Consider the following 25136-nt stretch of genomic DNA (forward strand, 5'->3'; position numbering starts at 1 on the left):
CAAGGCAGGAAATCATGCCACTCATCAAATTCATATCAATGTTGCCCTCTGTCATCCTGAACTGAGGGTGACATCCACTTTGGGTTGGCAGTTACTACCATGGGTTTTTATGTGACCGAGTAATTTTTAATCCACAAATCTTTGAACTCAAAGTGAACTTCAGCTTGATGGAAAAGTTGTTGCCTTTCTGAACAACTAGTAATGAACTCCTCCCAGTCATTAAGGTCAATGCAGCTGTGCTTCAAGGAGAGCTTCAGATTGTCTTTGAAGCCTCTCCTTTGTCTTGCCCTTCTTGAGGGGGACACTTTGTCAGCCATGCAGACACAGTAGCCAGTCCAGCAGTGTTGGGAAGCAAGTTGTGCAGTGCCATTAACCCTGCATTGCAGGATCGCATTCCTGCCTGAAAATAATGGTATCTTTATTCCTGTTTTCTGGACTCACTAGGAGATGTTGGCTTGGTATTGACAGGTCGAACAGATTCTATCCCGGATTGCGTTTAGCTCTAGTGGGATGTAACTGAATGTATCTCAATAATCATGTTATAGGCGGTAATTTGAAACATGGCCTAGTTCAAGAAAAAGAGCAAACACTGATTATATTGTTTTCAGGTCAGTTCTGCAATGATCAATGGTGAAACTAACCTTCCATTTAAACAGATTAATGCTATTAACAGAGATGAATTGACTTTGCAGCATAAAATGCCTTTCAGTTACTGTATTGACTGACATGGCAATTGCTGGGGATTGCAATTCACTTTGAATCACGCAAAGCATTTAATATCTGAATGTTGTACTGAAAAGCAGGACACAGATCAGACAGCACCAGCTGTAGAGGAGGCTGTGGCTTTTATGAAGAGCAGACTTGCAAGTAATTCCTTCTCCACTTCCCTTCTCATAGGAACAGTTTTAAGCTGCAAACTCACATTACTGGTGACAGCATTTTGGGTGTGTACATGTTGTTTTTGAATTCATCAAAAACATTGCATATGCATGAAATCTGGGGAGAAAAACAGAAAAAAAAGACTGAACACATTCTGCAGAATGTGTGGGGGGGAATTAAAGTGAACATTTCAGGTTTGTAACCTTCTTTAGAACTGACAAAATATGAGCCAGACAAGCATGTTAACAGGATTAGCAGGAGATGAAAATACATTTTAAAAATCACTTTTCATTGTTGGCTGATGAAGCACCTAATAGAGTGGGGCAATTAACAAAAGACTTGTATTTTTATCATGCCTTACAGGGTTAATTAAGTACTGAAGATTAGTCACTAATATAAAAAGTAGGAAAAGGTACAAAGAATGTGTAAGTCATAATTTGATCATTTTGCTAAGGTGCTTTCATATGGCTTTTTGCAAATTAAAGTCATCATAATTTCAACAATAGAGGTTAGCATTCTGCCCAGCTGCAGGTGGCAGTGCAAGGTCCACACTGGAGATTTCTTCTCGTGTTCCATTTCCTTGTGCACTCATATACCCTTTGTAGTGGACACGAAATCAAAGGTAATGGTTTATGGAATAATTTTTAAAATCCAGACTATTAGCAAGTCAGCAAAATCTGTGTTAATATGGTCCTTGCTCTACTCTCACTGCTATGTAGAATCCTTCATAAAGAGCTCTTGTCATCAAATCAATAGCAAGCAAAGCACTAATATTAAAAAGTTGACAGAGCAAAAATGCTAAGTGAGGTAATGCAAAGTAATTAAGCAATGCATAAATGTTTACGCCTCTTGAGAATAGGATTCTCTACACTGTTGTTACATGTAGATATCATAAACTATTTTAAAACCATTCACTGTGTACTGTTTTATACATCACTGTTAAGTACCCCACAAAGGCTATTAAATCAGCAGGAAGGAAGTGAATGGGCAACTAACATTGTTCCATTACTGCTGTGATGATTGCTTCTTATTTTAAAGCTTTCATACAGTAATAGCATGGTAAATGTAAAAGGAAGTTACCAATTTTCAATTCAATCAAAAATATCAGCATGAGATGTGAAATACGAACAATGGATATTGTGAAGGACCAAATCCATTGAAATATTCCTGTATAGAACAAGAGACTGGGAATGAATGAGGGAAGTATATGCTGTTCATGGTTAGTATTGAATTGGGCTGGAGTCCATTTCTTTGCTCCTATTTTGCAAGCCTCTTAGAATCTTTCTTTATGCCAAATATGTATTATACATTCTTGTTATTGTTATTAAATACACAAGGAGGAGAAGACTAGAGGGCTCATTCCTCAGAAAAGAATAAAAGGTATTTCTGTAGTTTTGCCAATCTATATTATATTCATATTGTAAAACATTTTTAATCCAATGTTTCCATAGGAGGTACAAAGTTTAGTGGAGGCTTTATCGCTCCCCATTGTGCTTGATGGATATTTTATGACAGCAACACAGATCAAGAAAACATCTTTGACTTGGTTTGATTTTATTGAACTTTAAACTGACTGAATTCACAACTGCTTCCAGACCAGTGAAATTCTTGAGCCAAAAACAATGACTGCTTGGTGCAGGTCATGACTTTTATGTTAATTGGGGTTTAAATCTTTGGGCATCAGCACAATGCAGCAAACCAATTGTGGGTTAAGACTACTTTTATTTTCATTATTCCTGTTTATCATGGAATATTCTGACATCCACACTGGCTGACTTCCAATCCAGTAAGAAATCTCACAACACCAGGCTAAAGTCCAACAGGTTTATTTGGTAGCAAAAGCCACTAGCTTTCGGAGCGCTTGCTGCTCCTTTGTCAGGTGAGTGGGAGTTCTGTTCACAAACGGGGCATATAAAGACATAAACTCAATTTAGTTTGTGTCTTTATATGCCCTGTTTGTGAACAAAATTCCCACTCACCTGACGAAGCAGCAGCAAGCACTCCGAAAGCTTGTGTGGCTTTTGCTACCAAATAAACCTGTTGGACTTTAACCTGGTGTTGTGAGACTTCTTACTGTGTTTACCCCAGTCCAATGTCGGCATCTCCACATCATGACTTCCAATCACCATTCCAAATGCATATGAGGTTGCCATGTTAATTTCAGTTTATGCCTTCAAGCACTATTCCACGTAGGAAATGTTGTGAGCATAAATGTATGAATTATATGCTCATACACATGCACTATTGTAAGAGATCTAAAACATTGCTTTCTCCAGGTTCAGAAGTTGAGGCAAGATGGATCTCCAGCATTCAATACATTAAGTGTCAACATGGTTTTTTTTAGATATTTGGTCAAATTTGAAGATTGTTGCTTGGTAGTTCAGAACTGGAGTAATGCTGAAAAAAAAGGCATTTCTGTCAAAGTTTTTCATCTTGCACTCATCAGGGCAGACACAAAAATACCAAATTTCAAATGTAATAGCAATTTATACTTCATGAGAAATACTGCTGATTTGTTGGCAAGTGGACTCCGGTCAACACATTGCCATGGGGAATACACCTGGAAACGGTTATTCCTCAAGTGTTTGTTTAATTTTTTTAAAAGGCAAGTCCATTCAGATTGGTTGAGGTGATGCCATGGGGAATGCACCAGGAAGCGGTTTTCTCCTGTGTGTATGCATGGGTTCTCGACTACTGTCTACTGTAAGCCTACTTTGACTGGTCATTATATGCATTCGGATTTTTACAGCTCCGCATGGTATACAATTGGTCTTAATGAAAAACTCATAAATAGGGCACAAGCCATTTGCTCATTGTGCAAGCTTGGTGCCAATATAGGGTGCATCAAAGCTATCCTGCTGGACAATGACTACTCTGATCATTGTCCACTGTTTATCACACCAACTTATGAATATATAAAGTATCTCAAAAATGTGAACAAGTGACAAAGCTAGCAATTTCAGTGAGTGAAGGGCATGAGAGGCATGGTTGGGGACAGGGGAGTGTGTGGGGTGAGGGTTAGCCAGCTGTTTATTTTTCAGCTGGGACAAAGATTTCTGCCTGGGAGGTAGTGATCCCTCTGAGCTGTTTCCAGAGTCAGCAGGCATGACTTCTACTGTACCCCAGCGTGTCCCGGAATGAACATTGGAACATCTGAGGGTGTTTTTCAGGAGTCCAGTTTGCAGAGGCAGGAATTCTACTGACGGCAGCAAAAATTCAGGCCAATGGGTGTTCCCATCTTCGAATTTTGACATCACTCCCTCTCGGCTTGTGTCCAGATTATTGATAAACATAGTGAACGGAAGTGTCACAAAATGGAATCAGATTAGACACCACAGCCCACTTCTAGCCACTTTGAAAAAAATGTTCTTCATTCCTATTCTCTCTTCCTTCAAAGCATTTGTGTATCCACTTTGCCATTGTCTCCTTGATTTCATACCACTAAAACTTCTGTCACAATTGCAAGCTATCCTAAAATCCGTGCACACTGCATCCACTGTATTTCCCAAATTGGACCCTCAAAAACAAATTTGATGGTTAGTCAAGCACAGTCACTCTTAAAATTTCTGCTGGTGACTTTTCTCTTTATCTGGATATTTTAAAGACTTTTAAAATTTTCCTATTTCATGTGTTAACCCAGTTGGCCTGTGATTACCACTTTGCAATACTGGTTATACATTAGTCATTGCTTAACAAACATCCACACACAAAGCCTGAAATATAATTTCTAGATTTACAATCTCTTCCCTCATCTTTCTCAAGATCCGACATCTTCTGTTTTCCTTTAGCATAAATAATTTGTCTGAAATGTTAAATTTATCCATCATACTGTTGCTCTCGACTATTTCAGGAATTACTTTCGCTCTGATCTCTTTGGTAAAAACTTTAACAGCAAACTAACATTGGAAGGAATAAGTAAAGCACTTTAAGAAAATAATAATAACTGTTCATCCCTTAATAAAACACAATGGTTAAAGAAGTTAGCATGCATTGTTAGCTGAAGGTTCGCCACATCCGACTTCCAGGAAATTCACTCATCCATCCGAGGTAGCGCATAACTGTCCAACATTTTGAAACTGTAGGAGAGTCAGTCAATATAAAAACAGAGTTAACTCTCCAATATACACAAATCAAGTTTCCCAAGCACACAAAAAGCGTAGTCCTCACATAAATTAAGCTATAAAGCATCACACAGAAAAAACGATACCTTCATGAGTGAAACTTCCACACATTCAACTCTCCTGACCCATAAAATGTGAAATACCGTGAAATAAGTCAGGAGAGGCCAGTGTCCTTTCACCAGATTCCCTTTTATTTGCAAGCACATGGAGTGCTACAGGTTCAATGTCAGCATCCAGAGTCCTAATCGCATTCTAATCAATATTCAGTAATCAGTATTCTGTAACTTGATGTTGTGTCGCTGTGCACTGTTTGAGAGCACATTTCCACTCCATCTGACGAAGGAGCAGCGCTCCGAAAGCTTATGGTATTTGCTACCAAATAAACCTGTTGGACTTTAACCTGATGTTGTGAGACTTCTTACAGCATCCAGAGTGCCAGAGACTTTTTCCAAGGGTGGAAGTGTCAATTACAAGGGGGCACAGGTTCAAGGTGAGAGGGTGAAAGTTCAAAGGAGATGTGCGGGGGAAGTTTTTCAGACAGTGAGTGGTGTGGAATGTGCTGCTGGAGGGGGTGGTGGAAGCAGGCACATTAGCAACATTTAAGAGGCATCTGGGTGGGTACATGAATAGGGAGGAAATAGAAGGATACAGACCAAGTAAGGGCAGAAGGATTTTTTTTAGTTTGGTTAGGGCATCATGATCGGCACAGGCTTTGGAGGGCCGAAGGGCCTGTTCCTGTGCTGTACTTTTCTTTGTTCCTTCTGAGACTTGACATTCTGAGTTATATATACAGAAATGACTCCCTGATTGGGCAGGCAATAATAAACTCAATCTGGGACATCTTTTAGTGTCCAACCAAATAAACGAAATCAAACTAACTTAGGGACAACTCAAAAGGGGCAGCTCCCTAAAAGGAGGGGCACCGCCCGAAACAAAAAACAAAGCAGAAAGGAAACTTAAAACATCAAATTAAAATGTGATTAAGGGGGGTCAATAATACATCCCAGTCCCTGCGGTGCCCAGTGGGCACGGAAGGCATCAACGGTGCCCTCGGACACCCCATGCTCCCTCTCCAGGGACACCCGGCTATGAATATAGTCGCGGTAGAGGGGTAGACAGTCAGGTTGGACGACCCCCCTCGGTCGCCCGCTGCCTGGACCTGTAGATGAGGAACAGGTTCACAAGGAGGTCCTCCTCCTTCCCAGGCCCCCATCCGCACCGGGTGCCCATAGATCAGGAGCGTGGGGCTGAAATGCAAACAAAAAAAATCAACAAAAGGTTTTTGAGAAAACTGAAAAGGTTGTGCAGCCTATAACATGTAACATAGACATGGCTCACAGACTCCACAAGGTGACAAAAAGGGGACGCTTGGGAGCCTGTGAACCAGTGCAACCTACGATTGCACGGTACTGCTGCGTGTAACTCAATCTGGGAGTTCATATTCCAAGAGGCCAACCTCAGTTACCTAATTGAAGATATTACTTACTATACACGTCTTCCTCTCAGCTTCTCCTCCTCTCCCCATTTCACCCCCATGTTCCCCTTCATTTCTCTCTCCTTTTTCCTTTCAACCTCCCCGCTTTCTCCTACCTTCCGCTTCATCTTGCCCACCATCATTCTTCCTATTGAAGCAGAAAGCATGATTAATATATTAAATGAGTATTTTCAAACTGTTTTCCCAGATGAAATGGATGATGTAAAGCGTAAACTGGAAGAGAAGAGGGGAGTTCTGGATCCAAATCGAATCCCATCATCAGCTGCTAAGAGAAGCAAAGGTATAAAGAGCACAAGCAATGGTCATTCCTCATCGGATTCAGGAGTAATGCCCGAGGACTGGAGGGTTGCTCATGTTATAGGGTATAACTATTCAGGAAAAGGGCAAGGGATAATGCAGGAAACTACAAGTCAGTCAGCCTAACGTTAGTGGAGAGGTAGTTATGGAACTCATTATCAGGGACAAAATAAACTTTCATGTGGTAAGGCAAGGGCTAATCCAGGAGAGCCACTGTGGATTTGCTAAAAGTAAATTGTGTCTGACTCACTGGAATTAATTATTTGATGAAGTAACAGAAGATTGTTCAGGGTGGTGCACTAGCTCTTGCATATCTATGCTTTTGGAAGGCATTCAAAACGTGTCCCACAGGAGGCTTGTTCAGAAATTTGGAGTCCCTGGAATTGGTTCAATGACGAGAAACAAAGATCGGTGATAGATGAATGTTTTTCAGTGGTGTTTCCCAAAGGCCAGTTTTGGCTTCATTACTCTTTACAACTTTAATGAATGACCTGGGATGTTGGGAACAGCATTATAAGGTCTGTTGATGATGCAAAACTTGGCAAACTATTAGATAGTGATGAGAATAGTTGTAGACTTCAGGATGATATACACAAGACAGTGAAATGGACAGAAGTATGGCAGGTGGAGTTCTATGTGGAGAAGCGTGAATTATGCGATTTAGGAGAAAGACAGTATACTAAAAATGGCCCAAATCTGAAAAGTGTAAATGAACTTTATGTCCATGGATCCAAACTCGGTCAAGGACACATTAATAATGGGGCAACTTATTAAGGTGGTTTAAATAAAAGCATATAGGTTTAAATAGTGGAGCCTATAATAATAATACTCAGTTTTGTCTGGGCTGTTTTGATCAGACAGTTTATAGGACGTGGGTTTATTTGGTGGGCGTTGCTTGGTGTACACAAATGCAAATAGAGTGTATGGAAGACTGGAACATGTGACGCATATGCGACTACCAATGCTTGGTGGCAGTGGAAGTGGGGTTTGGCGGAAAACAAAAACAGCATAAGGTCAGGGAAGCCCAACAATAAAATTACCCTTGCTAAAGAGATTGTTTCCAGATGGAATGGAATTGATAGGAGGGATGAGGAGGACAAGAGTGGGAGGAAGGAATTGGGATGGCATGAGAGAAATGGTATAGAAAGAGTAGAATGGCATTGAAGGGGTGACGTAGGAAGGGGTGGGTGAAACTTTGGAATTGCTTAACTGTAGCAAAAATAGTTTATTATTTACTACAACTTATTCAGAATATATTCTTTGTGCTAAAAATGAAGATGCATGTGATTTGGATGAAAAAGGTTTTCAAAAGCTATCTGTTGAATTAAAAGAATGCATCAACATTAATTCTATAGAGGAAGAAGATGGTCACCATCTATACTCATCGAGAGTTTCTACGCAGTCTGTCTGCAATGGATATGCCATCATACAAGTTTAAACTCAAGGAGAGAGCAGTCATAATATTGCCAAGAAACCTGAATTCTAAATAAGGATGTTGTTGTGGAATAAGTTTGATTATTAGAAAGCTGTACTCAAAAATGCTGAAAGTATGATGGACAAATTTCAAGGAAATGGAGTTTTATTCCTCAAATAATATTGAGCCCATCAAATGTAAAAAAAAATCAGCCATGATTGAATGGCGGAGCAGAACCGTTGGGCCGAGTGGTCTAATTCTGCCCCTATGTGTTATGGTCTTATATAAAGCCACCAAAAACATTTCCAAGTTAAACTTTCATATTCTATAGCTATAAAATAAGTCACAAGACCAGACTCTTAACAAGATTAGTATTTATATTCCTTGGTCAGTTTTTACGTATGAGCAGATTTATGTAACCCTCTCCAGAGTGAGAAGCTTTGGTTCTGTTCAAGTCTTTGAAGAAAAACTAACTAAAAACTCTACTTAAAGATGTTTTGTTGCAGTAGAGATACTACATGGTCGCAAATGTTTTGCAGGTCTCTCTTAGTAGAATATGAAAACAAAGAAATCTTGCTAGGATTTTATAAATCACTTGTTAGGATTCAGCTGAGGTATTGTGGACAATTCTGGGAACCACGCTTCAGGAAAATTGCAAGGATTTTAAAAAGGGTGTGGAGGATGTTACCAGCATAAAAGACTTTAGTTATAAGGGGAGGAGGTGATTCAATGAACGTTTTCAATATGATGAGAGAGTTTGATGGAGGAAAAACTCTTCTTGAGAATGGGTCAATAATGAAAGATCACACGTTAAAAATTGGTGTCAATGGATTGAGCAAGAAAATGGGGACGTTTTTTTCAGGTGATTGATCACATTGCTGAACGCTCGACTCGAAGATAGTGAAAGTTTTAAGTTTATTTATTAGTGTCACAATTAGGCTTAACTTAACACTGCAATGTAGTTACTGTGAAAATCCTCGAGTCGGCACATCCTGGCGCCTGTTCGGATACACTGAGGGAGAATTTAGCATGGCCAGTGCACCTAATCAGCATGTCTTTCGGACTGTGGGAGGAAACCGGAGCACCCGGAGGAAACCCGCACAGACATGGGGAAAACGTGCAAACTCCACAGTGACCCAAGCCGGGAATCAAACCTGGGTCTCTGGCGCTGTGAGGCAGCAGTGCTAACCACTGTGCCACCGTGCTGCCTGACCTGATTCCAACAAAGTTGGACAGGTACTTGAGAAACTTCTGCTATAGACAAAAGCAAGCAAAGGGCTGTTGGATTGAGCATGATTTCACTTTCAGAAGAGCAAGCGTAGACACAATGTACCAAATGTACAATGTACCAACCTCATGTGCTGGCAGTTTCTATGATTCTCGTGTTCTCTTACCACCTTTTCCCTCCCGATCTCTTATCTCCCTCGCTCCTCCATCCCCCACTCCCATTTGATCCATGAATACTTGAAATCCTCAGCTCCCGTGTGTCTAGAATGTTAGTAACAGCCAACTGATCTAAATTTACTAGTCAACGGTGGCCACGTCAATTGTTTGAAAAATATCGGGAGCTAAATTCCCAGGCAACAGAAGTTTGTCTTAGGAAGAAGCTTTAAGAGCTTCACAGATTGGATCCAAAAAGCCGACAATGGGCCACATCAACCCTGACATAATTAACTGAATAGTCTTCTATATCAATGCTGAATTTTGGTAGGGAGAGATGGTAAAGTACCTCCTGCAGCAAACAAGGAAATGTGTCGCAGTTAACCTGTAGCATTAAAGCACTGGCATGTACTCTTAAGTATAACCCTAATCTTAAAATTATTCATTTTAAGATTTAATTGGTGATGGCTCAATGGGAATGTTCTCATCTTTTGAGTTAGAAGGTTGGGGGGGTCAAGTTCCATTCCAGAGACCTGGGAATAGAATCTAAGCTGACCCTCAGTGCAGTACTGAAGGAGTGCTACACTGTAGGTGGTGTCTTTGGGATCAGTTGTCAGACTGCCTCCCTCTCAGGTTTGCTTTAAAAGAATACCACGGCATTATTTCGCAGAAGATCGGGGGAATTGTCCCTGCGTCCTGGTCAATATTTATCCCTCAACCAACACCTACAAAATGGACATTTTTGTATTGTTGTTTGCGGGAGCTTGCTGTGCACAAATTGGCTGCACCATTTTCTAATCTGTTGTAAGAGCTTCACAGATCCAATCTGTGAAGCTCTTACAACAGTGACTAACCTTCAGAAATATTTTTCTGATTGTAAAATGCGTCGGGGCTTCCTGAGGCTGTGGAAAGCGCTATATAAATGCAAGGCTTTCTTTTGCCTGTCTCCAGCTCCAGGAATCTTGGTTTTTTAATTGAAGGGATTTAGCTGTTTCTGTAATCTTATCCTTTAATCTGCGGATTTACCTCACTGCAGCCCACACGTGTTCTCTAACGTGTTGACATGGATGCAATATATTTGACACTTTTTCTTGAAAAGCAAACTCACTGACACCCTCAAAGGAATCATTTGTTTGCCTTATATGGGACTTAAAAAACAGTACAATCCTTAAACTGCAGAATTCATGTGTGATTTACGGTGTTCCATTTCGTGCTAAACTCTCATTTTTATTCACGAGAATGACAGCTTAAGTGCCATTACCTTAAATGGCAGTGCCTCCTTGGTGTTGTACTACTTTGATGAAGCACACGACTAGGATATTTGTGTCAGTAAAGGTTTTATTGTTCTGGTGTATACTGCCCAGAAGATTCATTCGAGTTTGTTTAAGCTTCATCAAAATTGACCAGGTGATTTGTCACTAAGTGGAATACACCACCAGTTGCTAAAGAACGGAACGTAAAAAAATGTCATGAGTACTAACATGTGAAATGTATATCTCACAACAAGCTGGATTCTCTCTTTTCTTTAACGGTCTGTGTGAGTGGATGCATATTAAGTGAATGTTGTGGCGTTTGCTAATGATTTATCTTTTTGCAGGTTTCAAAAAAAAGGGGTGGCACAGTGGTTAGCACTGCTGCCTCACAGCGGCAGGGATCCAGGTTTGATTCCTGGCTTGGGTCACTGTCTGTGTGGAGTCTGCACGTTCTCCCTGTGTCTGCGTGGGTTTCCTCTGGGTACTCCATTTTCTTCCCACAGTCCAAAGCTTTGTGGGTTAGGCTGATTGGCCATGCTAAATTGCCCCGTAGTGTCAGGGGCATTAACAGGTTACTGGGCAGGAATTGTTGTCAGTGCAGGATCGATGGGCTGAATGGCTCCTCTCTGCGCTGTAGGTATTCTATGATTTCTATGAAAAGCTTGGGGGCGATTATCCCAGCCCGCTGTGCTGCTTTTGTTTCAGGGCTGCAGGGTGGCGGGGCGTGGGGGGGTCGTCGAGGCTGGCCTGGGCATGTTCGGGGGGTGGGGGGGGGTCGTCGAGGCTGGCCTGGGCATGTTCGGGGGGGGGCAGCAATCGGGCCAAGGGGGGTCGCATGGCCGGCGATGTGGTGGTCGCCGGGCTGGCCAGCGATTGGGAGGCCAGCAGACAGGGGCCACAGCACATGCGCTGATCTCGGCGCTGACAGATCAGCGCATGCGCAGTGGCCCACTCAGCGCTATGCTGCTGGCCTATCCAGCGGGAATCGGCCTTACCCTCTGATTTTTTGGACTGATTCACGCTAGTGCACTCAGCAGTGCACAGAGTGTGGGAGATTCATTTTGAAACTCCCCCTGAAAAACCCAACGTGATTTACTCCAGTTTTTGGGAGAATCGCCCCTCCATTAGCTTTACAAATGAGAATGCCACTTGGCAATGGGATTGTGCCCATGGGAACATGCCATAGGATGAGGCAGTGCCTTCAGTAGAAGAGGGGAAACAATTGGGCACAAAAAGAATGTGCAGTGCTTTTCCTGGTTAAAAGGATCCTAAGTATTTGCAAGTGATTCTTGTGTAATGTTCCTTGACACAATTGAATTGTCATTGTTAGCCGGATTCTTTGCCTTTTGTTAAAGAACAACACAATTAGGATTCACTTAAGAATGTGCCTTGTTGCTTACAGATAGATTTGATACTTTAGTTATTGCTTCAATAAGATATACTATCCACTTCAAAAGGGAAAAAATATTTTTGTCATTTCGTGAGTATGTCATGAGGCTAATTGTAATCTGCATTAACATTAACAATGATCTAATTTTTGTTTTTTTCTCATTTTCACATCTAGTGATTCCAGTATGTATATTTTCTTCCACGATTGCCCTCTCCCTTCACCTAATGTAAATCATTGATTGAGAACGCAGACATGCAGGACGGGATTTTCAGCACAACCTGCTGCATGTTTTGTGGCAGCAACCGTTGTCAATGGAGTTGTCTGTTGAAAGCATCCTTCCACCGCATGGTGAGAGTGTGCCGTCATGAAATCTATGGCGGGGTGCGCCATTGCAGGACCAGAAGACCCTGCCGGCGTGAACGGCCGGAAAGCTCCGGCCATAGTCTGTTTTCAGGTCTCTGCCTTGTCCAGTTTGGAAGCAACGAGTGTTAGGTACATGACAGTGGTACATATTTACTTAAAACAGTCGCCATCACAAGGGAAAGGATGAGGTGAAAACTATTAGACCTGAAGGCTGACATGCCCCTGGACCAGATGGCCTGCATCCTAGGGTCTTAAAATAAGTGGCTGCTCAGAAAGTAGTGGCATTGGTTGTAATCTTCCAAAGCTCCTTAGATTCAGAAAATGTTTTAGCAGATTGGAAAATAGCAAATGTACCACCTTTATTCAAGGGAGGATAGAGATATGAAGCACAAAACTATAGGTCAGTTAGCCTAAAATCTGTCATAGGGAAATTGCTATAATCCATTATTAAGGAGGTTACAGCCGAATACTTAGAAAATCTTAAGGCAATCAGAAAGAGTGAACAGGACCAGAAATTCCCTTCCAAAGGCAATGGGTGTTAGCTATCTCTTCAAATTTTCTATCCCCTCTACGAAGGGTCCCCTGACTTCTCACCTGTCAAAACTCTGACCCGTTGCATGGCTTACAATTTGCATGTCTTGCGTTTTTAAATGTGGAATGCAGAGACGATGGACTTGGCTGGGTTTGGGCGCAGTCTCCACTTGTAGAAATATTCAACCATTTTTTGACAGATCAGAGCTTAGCATGGCTCCCATATCCTGAAAAGATTTGGCCTGAGTTGTCAAAGCAATATCGTCAGCATAAAATTAATTTTCACGACGATATGTGAGCATGTCATGTATTTGAATGTCCAAAAGTGTTGGTGCCGGGAAAATGCCCTGTGGGAGCAAGTGTTCTTGGATTGCTGACCACGTCTCGTGGGTAGACCTTCATCCTTCTGTTGGTCAGAAAGTCAGAGGAGACTAGAACTAGGGGAAACGGTTCAAAAATAAGAGGTGTCCCTTTTAAGACTTTGGCTGGAATCTTATCACTGGTCACGCCGGTGGTCACCAAATTCTCCAACCTCGCAGGAGCGTGGTGTGCATGGCAAGTAAGATCGTGGACTGAGATGAGAAGATTTTCTCAGTTGGGGTCATTAATCAGTGGAACATTCTTCCCCATAAAGCAGTGGCAGCGGGGTCATTGAATTTATTCAAGGCTGAGTTCGATGGATAAGGGGTTGAGGGTTATGGAGTTTCACGACACTTTACAGGTGGATACTGTCTTTATAAATGAGAGGGTTTCTGTTGACATTTACAGGCCACTGTTTGGGGATATTTTTGTGCTTTTTAAAAAATGCTACTTCTGGTTCCTGAAGCTGTTATATAGAAAGACAGTGAAAGAAACCTGTGCCTTTCTCCAACAAACATGAAGGTGGAAAATAATTGAATTCAAAAATAGCGTTGGAGCTCCAGTTGTTTCCTCAAGTAAACAAAACTTTGATTTTGCAAGATGTAATTTGTGATTCTTTTGGCAGGGCATTAACACAGTTGCAACACAGGAAGGATACTACTGAGAGTGATGCTTATAAATTGGAAGAGGTTTAGTATGCTTCTTTAATATGTTAAGATTACACTTCTCGGACAGTTAGTCTGGCAGGGAGCCCTGCTTGAAGAGCGGATATTGGAAATTTAGGCCGGGGTTGTGAACAATTTTCCAACTGTTAATTTAAGACTTCCCACTGAGACTGTAAAATCAAACCTGTGGTGCTTTGCGAGTAAAAATTCCCAAATCATATTAGATTTGGTAATTGCACCATATATATTCGCATCTTGACTCGTATCCAGACACTTCAGTTATACCACAGGTAGCATGTGTTTGCTACGAATTTTTACATGAATTGAAACTTGATGAACAAAAGCTCGCGAGCCTTTGGCATTAGGATTAATGTCGAGCATTTGGATCGTCCACTGATCTTTAGGAGAATTGCTTTCATTTTATGCACAAGTGTGACACTGTTCAGTTTAAAGTTTATTTATTACTGTCACAAGTTGGCTTACATTGACACTGCAGTGAAGTTACTGTAAAAATCCCCAAGTCGGCACCTGGGTACACTGAGGGAGAAATTAGCAAGACCAATGCACCTAACCAACACATCTTTCAGACTGTGGGAGGAAACCGGAGCACCCAGAGGAAACCCACACAGACATGGGGAGAATGTGCAGACTCCACACAGACAGTGACCCAAGCTAGGAATTGAATCCGGGTCCCTGGCGCTGTGAGGCAGCAGTGCTAACCACTGGCCACCGTGCCACCCAAAAGCTTTGGGTCATAAAGGATTTTTATTCAGTACATTATGGAAACTTTTAGTCAAACAAACTGTTCAAAATATGTTTTGTTTTAATCTGTAGCAGGTCACCCAAAGGAATAGTCTATTATGATTGTAAAAGGTTAAGGCTTCTTCCAAGTTGGCCTGCTGAAAAAGATGTACTTTATTTGCCTACTAATTTTCTCCAACTCTCTTCTCATTTCCTGAAGATGTTGAATCTTTGCTGGTGTACATTTCCAAGTCATCTTTCTACGCATGTGAACCAGTATCAGGAAATTATTTCATTATGGGGTGAAGGCACCTGAGCCCATTGTCCACATGCCTGCACTCACTCCAAGCAGCAATTTTCCCGGACAGTGATCAAACAGGGAATCCTGCTTAATTTTAAGCTACTCTGTCCAGATGCCTTATGATTTTGAACACCTCTATCAAATCCCCTCTCTGCTCTAAAGAGAATATTCCTCATCAGGTTGATTTTTAACTCCCGTAACACCCATTTTTCAACAAGCAGAGTGAATTACAATCCTCTGATTAAAATCAAATTAGTTTAGGAAATGTGCCCAGTATTTCTGAAGCTCTGGCCATTTGTCATCAATGCTGGCACAAAAACTGGGATCATGAGAATGGTACAGAGTAGTACTAAGCATATCCATTTAACATTTGCACGGATTTTCAGCACAGTGCTGAAATAACTATTTGTTACCAGTTACCTCTGGAACATTTTATAGGCTCCACAGAGACCATTGGTTGGAACTCTCCCATCCTGACCACCACTGGGATTCTGGTTGGGGGGGGGGGGAGGAACCATGTGGAAGTCCATTGAAATCAGGCGGGAATCTCCGGTTTACAGGCAAGCACGGCCGGAGAATGCCACCCATTCAGTTGGGTGAACAATTTTCCATCAGAAAGTCTACTCGCCTATGGTATATCAATGGTTGCATATAGATCTGTAGAGGGATTAGGAAACCAGTGAGGAAAATTAATTTTCCACAATAACTGCTATAAACAGCATTAACTTGTAAAGTTCTGTGCAATGAAATAGTTTCCCTCAATGCAATTTAAAGGGATTACCCATAATCTTTATCTTTTTCATATCAAAGTGGTAGCAATTTGTTTCCTACACACGTCAATAGATGTAGCAAAATGTGTTCCATTATTATGATGTTTGTGGTCTCATTTTATAGAGATATTGATTTTCAGGTTGCAATTAATATTAAGGCGTATTGTGGACTTACTTAAAAAAAAAGAAACAGCCATTTCTTAACTGTTCAGATTGTAATCAGTTGTTAATCAATAATGCAATCCATCTCACTCCCAGAGAACTAACTGCATTCCTCATGGACATAAAAGGTCAGATATTGGTCACCAGGTTAAACCACCCCGTGAGCAGTTCAGTCATTATTCCTATATATATTTGGACTGGGGCAGTGAAAGATTAACTGTGCTGTGTAAACAGAGAAGTTAATAAATAATCCAATCTGTAGGGGATTGTGATGATGCTCAGCATTTGAAATTAGGCTTGGTTTCCACTGGTACATCTGTTGAGATGTTAGTGAAAGTGCTTTCCAGAACAAAAGTTAACTCCTTGAATCGTTACCGACACAAAGTTTGTAAGGCTGTAATATTTTTGGAACCGTCTTTATAATTGAAGATAAAATGATGAAATGAAGGGGTGGGGGGAAGGGGGTCATGTAGCCTCATCTGAATTCACCTTGACAATAAGTTTGGGTGGCTTGATTGTTAAAGGACTTGAGTTCAATTAATAGGAATAAGGTGTAATATATTCACACTGGTATATAGGAAATTGTAATAGGAATAAACCATTCGGCCCCTCAATCCACCTCCATCATTCAACTAGATCATGCATGATCTTCTTTCTCCACGCCATTTCCCTCAGTATTTCCATATTGCTTGATATCTGTAATATCTAGAAATCAATTGCTGTCCAGCTTGAATGTACTCAATGACTGAGCTTCCACAACTTCTTGAGATACAGAATCCCAAAGGTTCAATACCCTCTGAGTGGAGAAATTCCTCCTCACCTCCATCTTAAATGTCAACCTCATATTCTGCAACTGTGCCCCCTGGTTCTTGACCTCCCAACCAGGAAAACATGCTTCCTGCATCTGCCCTGTAAGAATTTTGATAATTGGGAAATTTACTTGCCAACTAATCAACTATCTATTTTCCTCTGATATCAGGCTTTGATTTTTCTCAGAATGCACTCAATCCACTCTGGAGCCACATTGCCCAAAATGGCAGGAACATCTGTGCTGACTGAGGGTAGACTGTAGTTTCCAAGTCTCACAATGAGATGTTGGGAATGTCAGATTTAATAAACCATAATATTCTAAATGGTCTGTTGAATTCCAAGCTAGAATGGAACTTGGGTCCAGAGGATGGCTAATTGACATTTTTACCTGGATACAAGTTTCATGTTGCCATGGAGCTGGTCTTTGAGAAAGGAGGAGTTTTATAGAAAGCCATGGAATTATCAGGTTATACGGTTTCCTAAGCTGTCCCAGAAGCAAAGAGACATGTCAGTCTGCAAGAGATAGAGAGGGAGCAAAGAGATAAAAGCAGCCAACCCTGCACCTGAATATTGTTCACCAAAATGCTCACCATCCATAATCTGGGTCGGAGCTTGTGCTAAGATTGAGGAGACCAAGTTTGTGAGGATTTAAATTAGACTGGAAGATTCACCTTACTTTAACTAGAGAGAGAAATTTCCAAGGTAACCCTCACAATGAAAGGAAGTCCTGGGATTAGAAATTACTGCTGGGAAAGGGAAAAAGAAGCATGCCATCAAGAGTAGAGAATAGATTCAAACTGGTTTCTGGAGAAGAAAGTGTCTCCTGAAGAGACAGTGTAAAGTATAATCATGGCAGGGAATTTTCAGTCATATGAAACGTCACATGGTGGATCTTTCCTGCTGTTTAAAGTACAAGTTGCCTACTAAATAGTGGCTAATCAATGTTGCTTTCAGATTGTTTTGTAACAGTAAAAGGTTTTGAAATCTTGTCATGAGATCCTTGATTTGAATTTCACTGGAAATTGAAATATCTTTTTAAAGTTACTAAATTCAAAATCCATCTCCTCATATAAATATAAACCGTATACACTTATTATTCATGATAGAGTGGAGGGAACAAATCAAATAAAACTGATTAATGAGAGAAGCTGCAAGTTGTTTGTCAGTTGACTTAGAAACATCACTAGTAACATATCCAATGCAAAGCATTGCCGGTGCTGATTACACACTGCAACTGCTGAGGCGGCACGGTAGCACAGTGGTTAGCACTGCTGCTTCACAGCTCCAAGGTCCTGGGTTCGATTCCCAGCTCGGGTCACTGTCTGTGTGGAGTTTGCACATTCTCCTCGTGTCTGCGTGGGTTTCCTCCGGGTGCTCCAGTTTCCCCCCACAGTCCAAAGATGTGTGGGTTAGGTTGATTGGCCAGGTTAAAAATTGCCCCTTAGAGTCCTGAGATGCGTAGGTTGGAGGGATTAGCGGGTAGATGTGTGGGGGTAGGGCCTGGGTGGGATTGTGGTCGGTGCAGACTCGATGGGCCGGGTGGCCTCCTTCTGCACTGTAGGGTTTCTATGATTCTATGAAATGTTAGTTTCTGCTCTAATTTACTTTTTTAAGTTGTCCAAAATTCTCTTGTAAGGATAGTTCCTTATGGGTTCATGTGATGTGGATCCTGTGACCAACCCTTTTGTCAAAAAACATGATGTTTTCCTGGGTTATTATCTTTACGCAAAGGAACAACTTGAGAGATTTGATACAGAAGGCAACTACTTCCTCTTGCTAACCTCCATCCACCATTATAAGAGCATATTGCAGAGTGACCATGGTAAAACCCACGATAAGGGTTCTGCCACAGAAGGGTGGATAACTCTGCCTGATGCTGATGAAAGGCAGCTAGCAGAACACTTTCCTGGTAGCAAGTTGAGAGCATTTTTTTTCTAATTGCTTCAGTTCAAGCTGATGTTTCAGTCAAAATTTTGAACATTTAAAGCCCTAGCATGCTTAATCCCTCCCTGATATATAACCCTGTACAAGTAAATTACCCCTTCTCCACAAACTGATATTAGATGCAATCTGGTACAAATGATAGAATCGCCCTTAGTATCTTGTGGAGCATCTTGTGGTGGCTGGGTGCATCTCTGGCAGCACCCAACTCCCCCAACAACCCCCACAGCTTGCCTCCTGGACTTGCAGAATCTCACTGGCTGTCCTGTCTGGAGACAATACACATCTCTTTAACCTGTGCTTAATGCTCCCTCCACTCACATTGTCTGTATCTTTAAGACCTGATTGGCTGTAGAGATTCGTATTCTAATTAGTATTCTGTAACTTGATTTTGTGTCTCTGTATGCCCTGTTTGAGAGCAGATATCCACTCCATCTGACGAAGGAGCAGCGCTCCGAAAGCTAATGGCATTTGCTACCAAATAAACCTGTTGGACTTTAACCTGGTGTTGTTAAAACTCTTACTGTGAGCACCCAACTCGACAGGATCTTGAACTTAATAATTATTTGAAAAATGAGGTAACTCTGTCCATTTTGATTTATGCCCCAAATTCTGGTCCCCTGTGCCAGAACAACACCATGTCTCGGGCTCAGTCCTTTTCTTCCACTCAATTCCTACTGGGTTTCAATTCCACAGGCACCAGCAACTCTTCAGTCTTTTTCATATCTGTACATAGATAGCAAGTTTCAGTCCCCGCTGTACCACACCAGGAGAAACCTCATGAAATCTCCTATGCTGAAAGTTGTTTTTGCTGATTTAAGACAAAATGAGCAAGGTGGCTTGTCCTATTCCTGAACCCTCATGCAGGAGAAACAAATTTAAATATCCATTCAATTACTAAAAGTAATCCAACAGCAGTGATAAATTTGAAGGCGGGACAATACTAAAAGGGAGAACCGTACATTAATACATTTTACTAATTTTGACTTGTTTCCAAATAAGTACAAGTACTTGTGCTCCAATTATATTATGCAGATTATTACAGTATTTATCGCGATTGATCTACTGTAGTTCTCAAAGTTCAAAAAAGGTCTGCTATGAATGAGTTTTGATGACTGGGGAATTGAGGCCAAGAATCCGGGATGTTGTTTCTTTAACTTGGCTGTTTAGGTGTGGTACTGCCAAACGAATGAGAGCACAGCAAGAAAAGGAAACAGAAGGTACTAAAGATATACTAACAACACCCAGAGTTTACAGGAAGGGCCATCTGTGAGCTGCATCCTGATTGGCAATCCTGTACTAAACAGTTTTAAACCATAATCAGGCACTATCCAAAAGGTCCATTCACATATTGCTGGACAGTATGGGCTGTTATATGATTTTCTTAACTTTTAAAACACTACTTTTGTCATGGTTTCAACAGAGCCGAGAGACTGAAATATTAAACATTTCAAGTGAACTTTGTTGGGACTGAATTACCTTAACAAAATCAAAGTCCCGTCTCATTTTCTTAGCTTCTCCAAAGAATTTAGGCAAGAACATTTATTTCACTTTGAATCTTGTGGTGTTTGTAAAAGGAAATAGGTCTTTGGTACGAGGCATATTTATCTTTAAAGGTGACAATGTAACCCTTATTATTCCGAAGTGCAGTAATAAAATGTGAGAACGTGTCAAACTGGGGATGTTACCTACACTTTAATTTCTTTTAAGTACCATAATCTTTTCAATTGGTAAGAGTTTTGCTGAAAGCTTACCCAAGAAATCCCTCAGAGATTTTAGCAACAATGCATTTCTTTCATTAGTATGAAGAAATCCAAGTGAGAAAGTAAATTTGTTTGAAGCTTCTTGACTCTAAATAAATGTCTTCCCTTTTCTTCTTCCCTCCATCAAGATACTGATACGTCCTCAGTTGTGGCACTAGACAGCAGTAATCCTCTAATACCCTGTCTAACTGAATACGCTGTCTAACTGACACTAATTCACTTCCGTGCTCAGAACAAGCATTTAGCAGGCTATTCAATAACTAAGAACATCATATCGAAGGCCAATTCTGCCTAATTCAATTTCCCAAACCACATACTGTTACAACTCTGAACTGGAACTTGGCCATTATGCACTTACAAATTCAATTTACATTGCGTTTCATGTACCTCTAACTAACCAACCCTCATTCATTCTGATATATACAGGACAGGTGAGTCCCACATCTGATTACAACCTATATCCACTGATATACAATTAATGCAGGCATCTAAAATAAAAGTCAGGATAGTGATTGGGATGGAGAGTTCTGGCTATTTTCTAACCATTAACTCAGTGCACAGTTAAATTTTAGCACAGCAACTAACCAAAACTATGAGTTACATCCTCTGAGACTGTGGCCCGAATTTCTCCTCGTTGGCAGCACCAGGTCAATGGATGGCTCACTGAACCTGCAGCGATAGGGCTGGAAGATTCCAGCCTGTGTCTCAGGCAGTGGATGTAGTGCATTATTCCTTCTTGACCCCTCTACAGCCTTCAGCATGATTTATGTATCATTCCTCCTTCCACCACCTCTGATTTGTTGACCAGATTGTTGGGCCAACATTTGCTAGATTCCACTCTTACCAATCCATTCATAATCAAAGCGTCTCTAATAATGACCTTTCTACTCTACTGTACGTCTTGGAGTTCAGAAGAATCAGAGGTGACATGATTGAAACATAAGATTTTTAAGGGTTTAGATAGGGTAAATGTTAGAAAGATGTTTCCACTCGTTGGCGAGTGTAGGACCAGAGGGCATAGCCGCAGAATAAGGGGTGCTCATTTAAGACGGATCCGAGGAAGAATTTCTTCTCTCAAAGAGTGGTTAATCTTTGGAATTCTTTACCCCAGGATGCTGTGGAGGTCAAGTCCTTGAACATTTTCAAGGCTGAGATCGATAGGTTTTTAATCAGTAGAGGAATTAAGGGTTACGGAGAGAAGGCAGAAAAGTGGATTTAGTGGGTGTTAGATCAGCCATGATTGTATTAAATGGAGCAGGCTCAAAGAGCTGAATGGCCTAATTCTGTTTCTATTTCTTATGGACACCCAATTCGTTATTACAACAACTGTGAATCTATCCTTGATCCGTTCCTCCTCCTCATCTACAAGCTGCCGCGAGCCACGATCATACATTGAAAACAGGACAGTTTCCACAGGTTGAATTTTCACCATGGAGATGGGAAATAGGAAAATTTCTTCGTTAGAAACCTGCCTCTCGTGGGAAACTGATTAAAATTCAGATTTTCATGGGGAAGAGCCTTTTAGTTGATATGGGCGTGGGTGTCCTGCCCCTTTGAACCAGTGGCAGCAGGAACAGTGGTAGCTCAGGTGAAGTGAGCCACTCATTTAGTCTTTGCACAGCAACCATCACTGAGGCAGTGGTTTGTGGCAAAGCTGCACCAGAAAGAAGCAAAATGTCATCGGGGAACCAGAGGCCTGGCATCAGTCAGGACAGACCTTCACTTCATTGATGCCAACCTAGATCTAATGTTGATGGTGAGGAGGGATATCCTCTTCTCGGAAGATGGTTGAGGGAGGTCGCCTCATCATGTATTGGGGCACTACACTGTTCAATGTCTGCTCCCTCCATCTCCAATCCCTTCTTTTCCCTCTTCCCCTGCTCCTCCCCTGATGAACTGTCTCGTTCGAGGCATTCACCTGTCATAAGATCCATGCCTCTCTGTAAGACCATACTATGAAGAATGCAGCAAACCACCACGATAACTGAGAGCCTTGGCAGTAGGATATTGAAAGCCACCAACCAATTAGCTCAGGTACCAGCATCATGTCTTCAGAAGTCTAGTGGCCTGCTCAATTGTGGTGCTGCTTAGCAAGTAACATGGGTTATATTATCTCTGTGCTCCTCTGAGGTCCCTGTAGGGGAGAGTCAGTAGCCATTTTAAAGGGATTTCCCTAGTCCCCGAGGTTCCATCCGTGCATTTTGGAGGTTGAAGGGAAGGTCTGAGGTAGCCTAAACTGACGGAAGATGAAAAGGTCATGGCAGCTGCCAGGAAACCAAGTACGCGTGTGGAAGAAGCTCCTGTTCTGATGGCAGACCGGTTGGAAGTTGAGAACATATTGATGGATAACACTGGCAAGTCTCTATCTTGATGGCCAAGTGGATGCAATCAGCAATGCTCTGAACCATGGGGAGTCCAATGAAACCCAGTGCTGACTGTCCCAATGAGGCTGCGTCTGTGTCTGTCCAGCTCTGGCAAATGCAGGTGTCCGCACCAATGAGATCCAGTGCTGTGCAGCTGTTTTTTAGATGTCACTAAGATCCAACGTTTCTCTTTGGAAAGAGCTGGAAGCAAAGAAATTGAAGGTTACGGTGACTTTGAGAACCGCTGACAGGACATGACGACAAATGATGCAAAGCGTTTGGCAATAATGGCACCCATATCTGTCGCCATCTGCCTGAGAGTCTCATTCTCCTGTGGCACTGGGTCTCCATCATCTCCAGGTAGTAGTGCATGCAGCGGTGGCCTTAATTGAGGATTTGGGCCTCTGTTGCCTTCCTGTCCTCCTTACCTGTCCTATGCTTTCCCAATGTCTGGAATTCCATCCTTCCTACGGAGGGTGCTGCCCCTCATTGCCACTGGGCCCAATTGTTACTATCAAAAACTGTTCCTTCCACCAACACATTCTTTCTTTGACCTCCATCTGCCACTGGGTGTAATGGATAGTGCAGAACTTTCCAGATCCTCCCTTGGTCATCATCGTTTGTTCAGTAGAAGATTGCTGAGGAACAACCTGCCAACTGCTTCCGTGACGAGTATCTGCATAATGTATGCTTCTCTTTTCATAAATATCTACAGAACACACTGGTACAATAATTTAGGAAGGGTTTGCACTGTCAATATCAGACTGCATGGGAAGTAAAACCGGGTAAGGTGTAAAATGGTCTTCCAATCGATCTGGCCATTTTCCACCCTGTCAGGTAGATTAAAATCCCCTTCTCCAACCAAGATTCAGTCCCAGGTCAGGAGGGGGAGGGAGGTGGTGGTGGAGGAGGAGACATTGGAAGGATCTGGTGGGGTGCTGTCATGAATCTTGTTTTGGATGGCGAGAAGTAATCTGGATGGAGGAGAGCACCAGCTGAGTTTCCCTCTGAACCACAGGACCTGCAGGATTCTGAGAAGCAAGCTTCCAGGAGACAGAAGAACCCTACAGTGGAGTGAAAGCACTTGGAGAGTTTACCTGGCAGGGTGAAACCATGATCGGGCAGGGGACCAGTCCAGTGCATTGCACTTGGGATGTGCTGACGCCTACAATCATGATTTACCAAGCTAAAGTACAGTGTGGCATGGCATAGCAGCACAGCGATTAGCACTGCTGCTTCACAGCACCAGGGACCCGGGTTCGATTCCTGGCTTGGGTCACTGTCTGTGTGGAGTCTGCACATTCTCCCCATGTCTGCGTGGGTTTCCTCCGGTGCTCCAGTTTCCTCCCACATTCTGAAAGACGTGCTGGTTAGATGCATTGACCCAAACAGGCACCGGACTGTGGCGACTAGGGGAATTTCACAGTAACTTCATTGCAGTGTTAATGTAAGCCTCACTTGTGACTAATAAAACTTTAAAGGATCACAGTAGCTAATGAGATTGAACTGAGGCTTTACCTGATGCAATTTTCCAAAGCCATCTTGGCCGTTTAGCTAAAATGAAGTATTTGATCAAGCCTGGGAGGGGGTGCGATGCCTCATCCTGTCAGCTTGGATCTTGTTTGCTCGAGCTCAAGATGGGATGTCTTGTCTTGTCAGCTTGGATCAGGTTTGTTCCTCATGTGGGAATCATGATTGGACTTTATTTCTAATCAAAAAAGCCAATTCAGATTAAGTACCAAAAGGTATCAAAAAAAATTACACAGATGCAGCACTCACGTCAGTACAAAGCAAAAGTCGCAACGTCAGGTACAGCAACACATAAATGTGGATGGCATTTTGCACATATATAAAGAATTGTATTCATTACATTTTCACCTAATTTGTTGTATAGTTTGTGCAATGAAGCACCAAAGACAAAAACTGAGTTTAAAATGGACAGCATTAATGCACAAATAAATGCTCTTTCAGCCTATATATGACATGCAGCTATAGACTGGACGTTTTATACTCTGCCAGGTAGCTACGTATATTCTTTGGAAGTCATAGAGCTAGGTACAGTAATGCCATCGCTGTTGGATACCATTTGAAAGACTCTACTTCTCATTAATTATTGACAGGCAATTAAACCCTTTCA

General features: G+C 41.8%; 1 protein-coding gene across 3 annotated transcripts in view; it reads left to right on the forward strand.

Moving 5' to 3' along the window:
• Positions 1-25136, forward strand: part of afap1l1a (actin filament associated protein 1-like 1a) — a 179252-nt gene that overhangs the window by 44491 nt on the left and 109625 nt on the right. Inside the window, exon 2 of one of the 3 annotated variants that reach the window (XM_078231136.1) lies at positions 6683-6775. The exons of 1 other annotated variant lie outside the window; for it this stretch is intronic. In XM_078231136.1, coding sequence (XP_078087262.1) covers positions 6683-6775 — 93 coding nt within the window. Of the gene's footprint in view, positions 1-6682; positions 6776-7772; positions 7806-25136 lie in introns of those variants that run through there. One more of the 3 variants, XM_078231139.1, reaches the window with a different exon arrangement.

This window comes from Mustelus asterias, chromosome 16 (genome assembly GCF_964213995.1).
Source record: "Mustelus asterias chromosome 16, sMusAst1.hap1.1, whole genome shotgun sequence".
NCBI classification, from domain to species: Eukaryota; Metazoa; Chordata; class Chondrichthyes; order Carcharhiniformes; family Triakidae; genus Mustelus; species Mustelus asterias.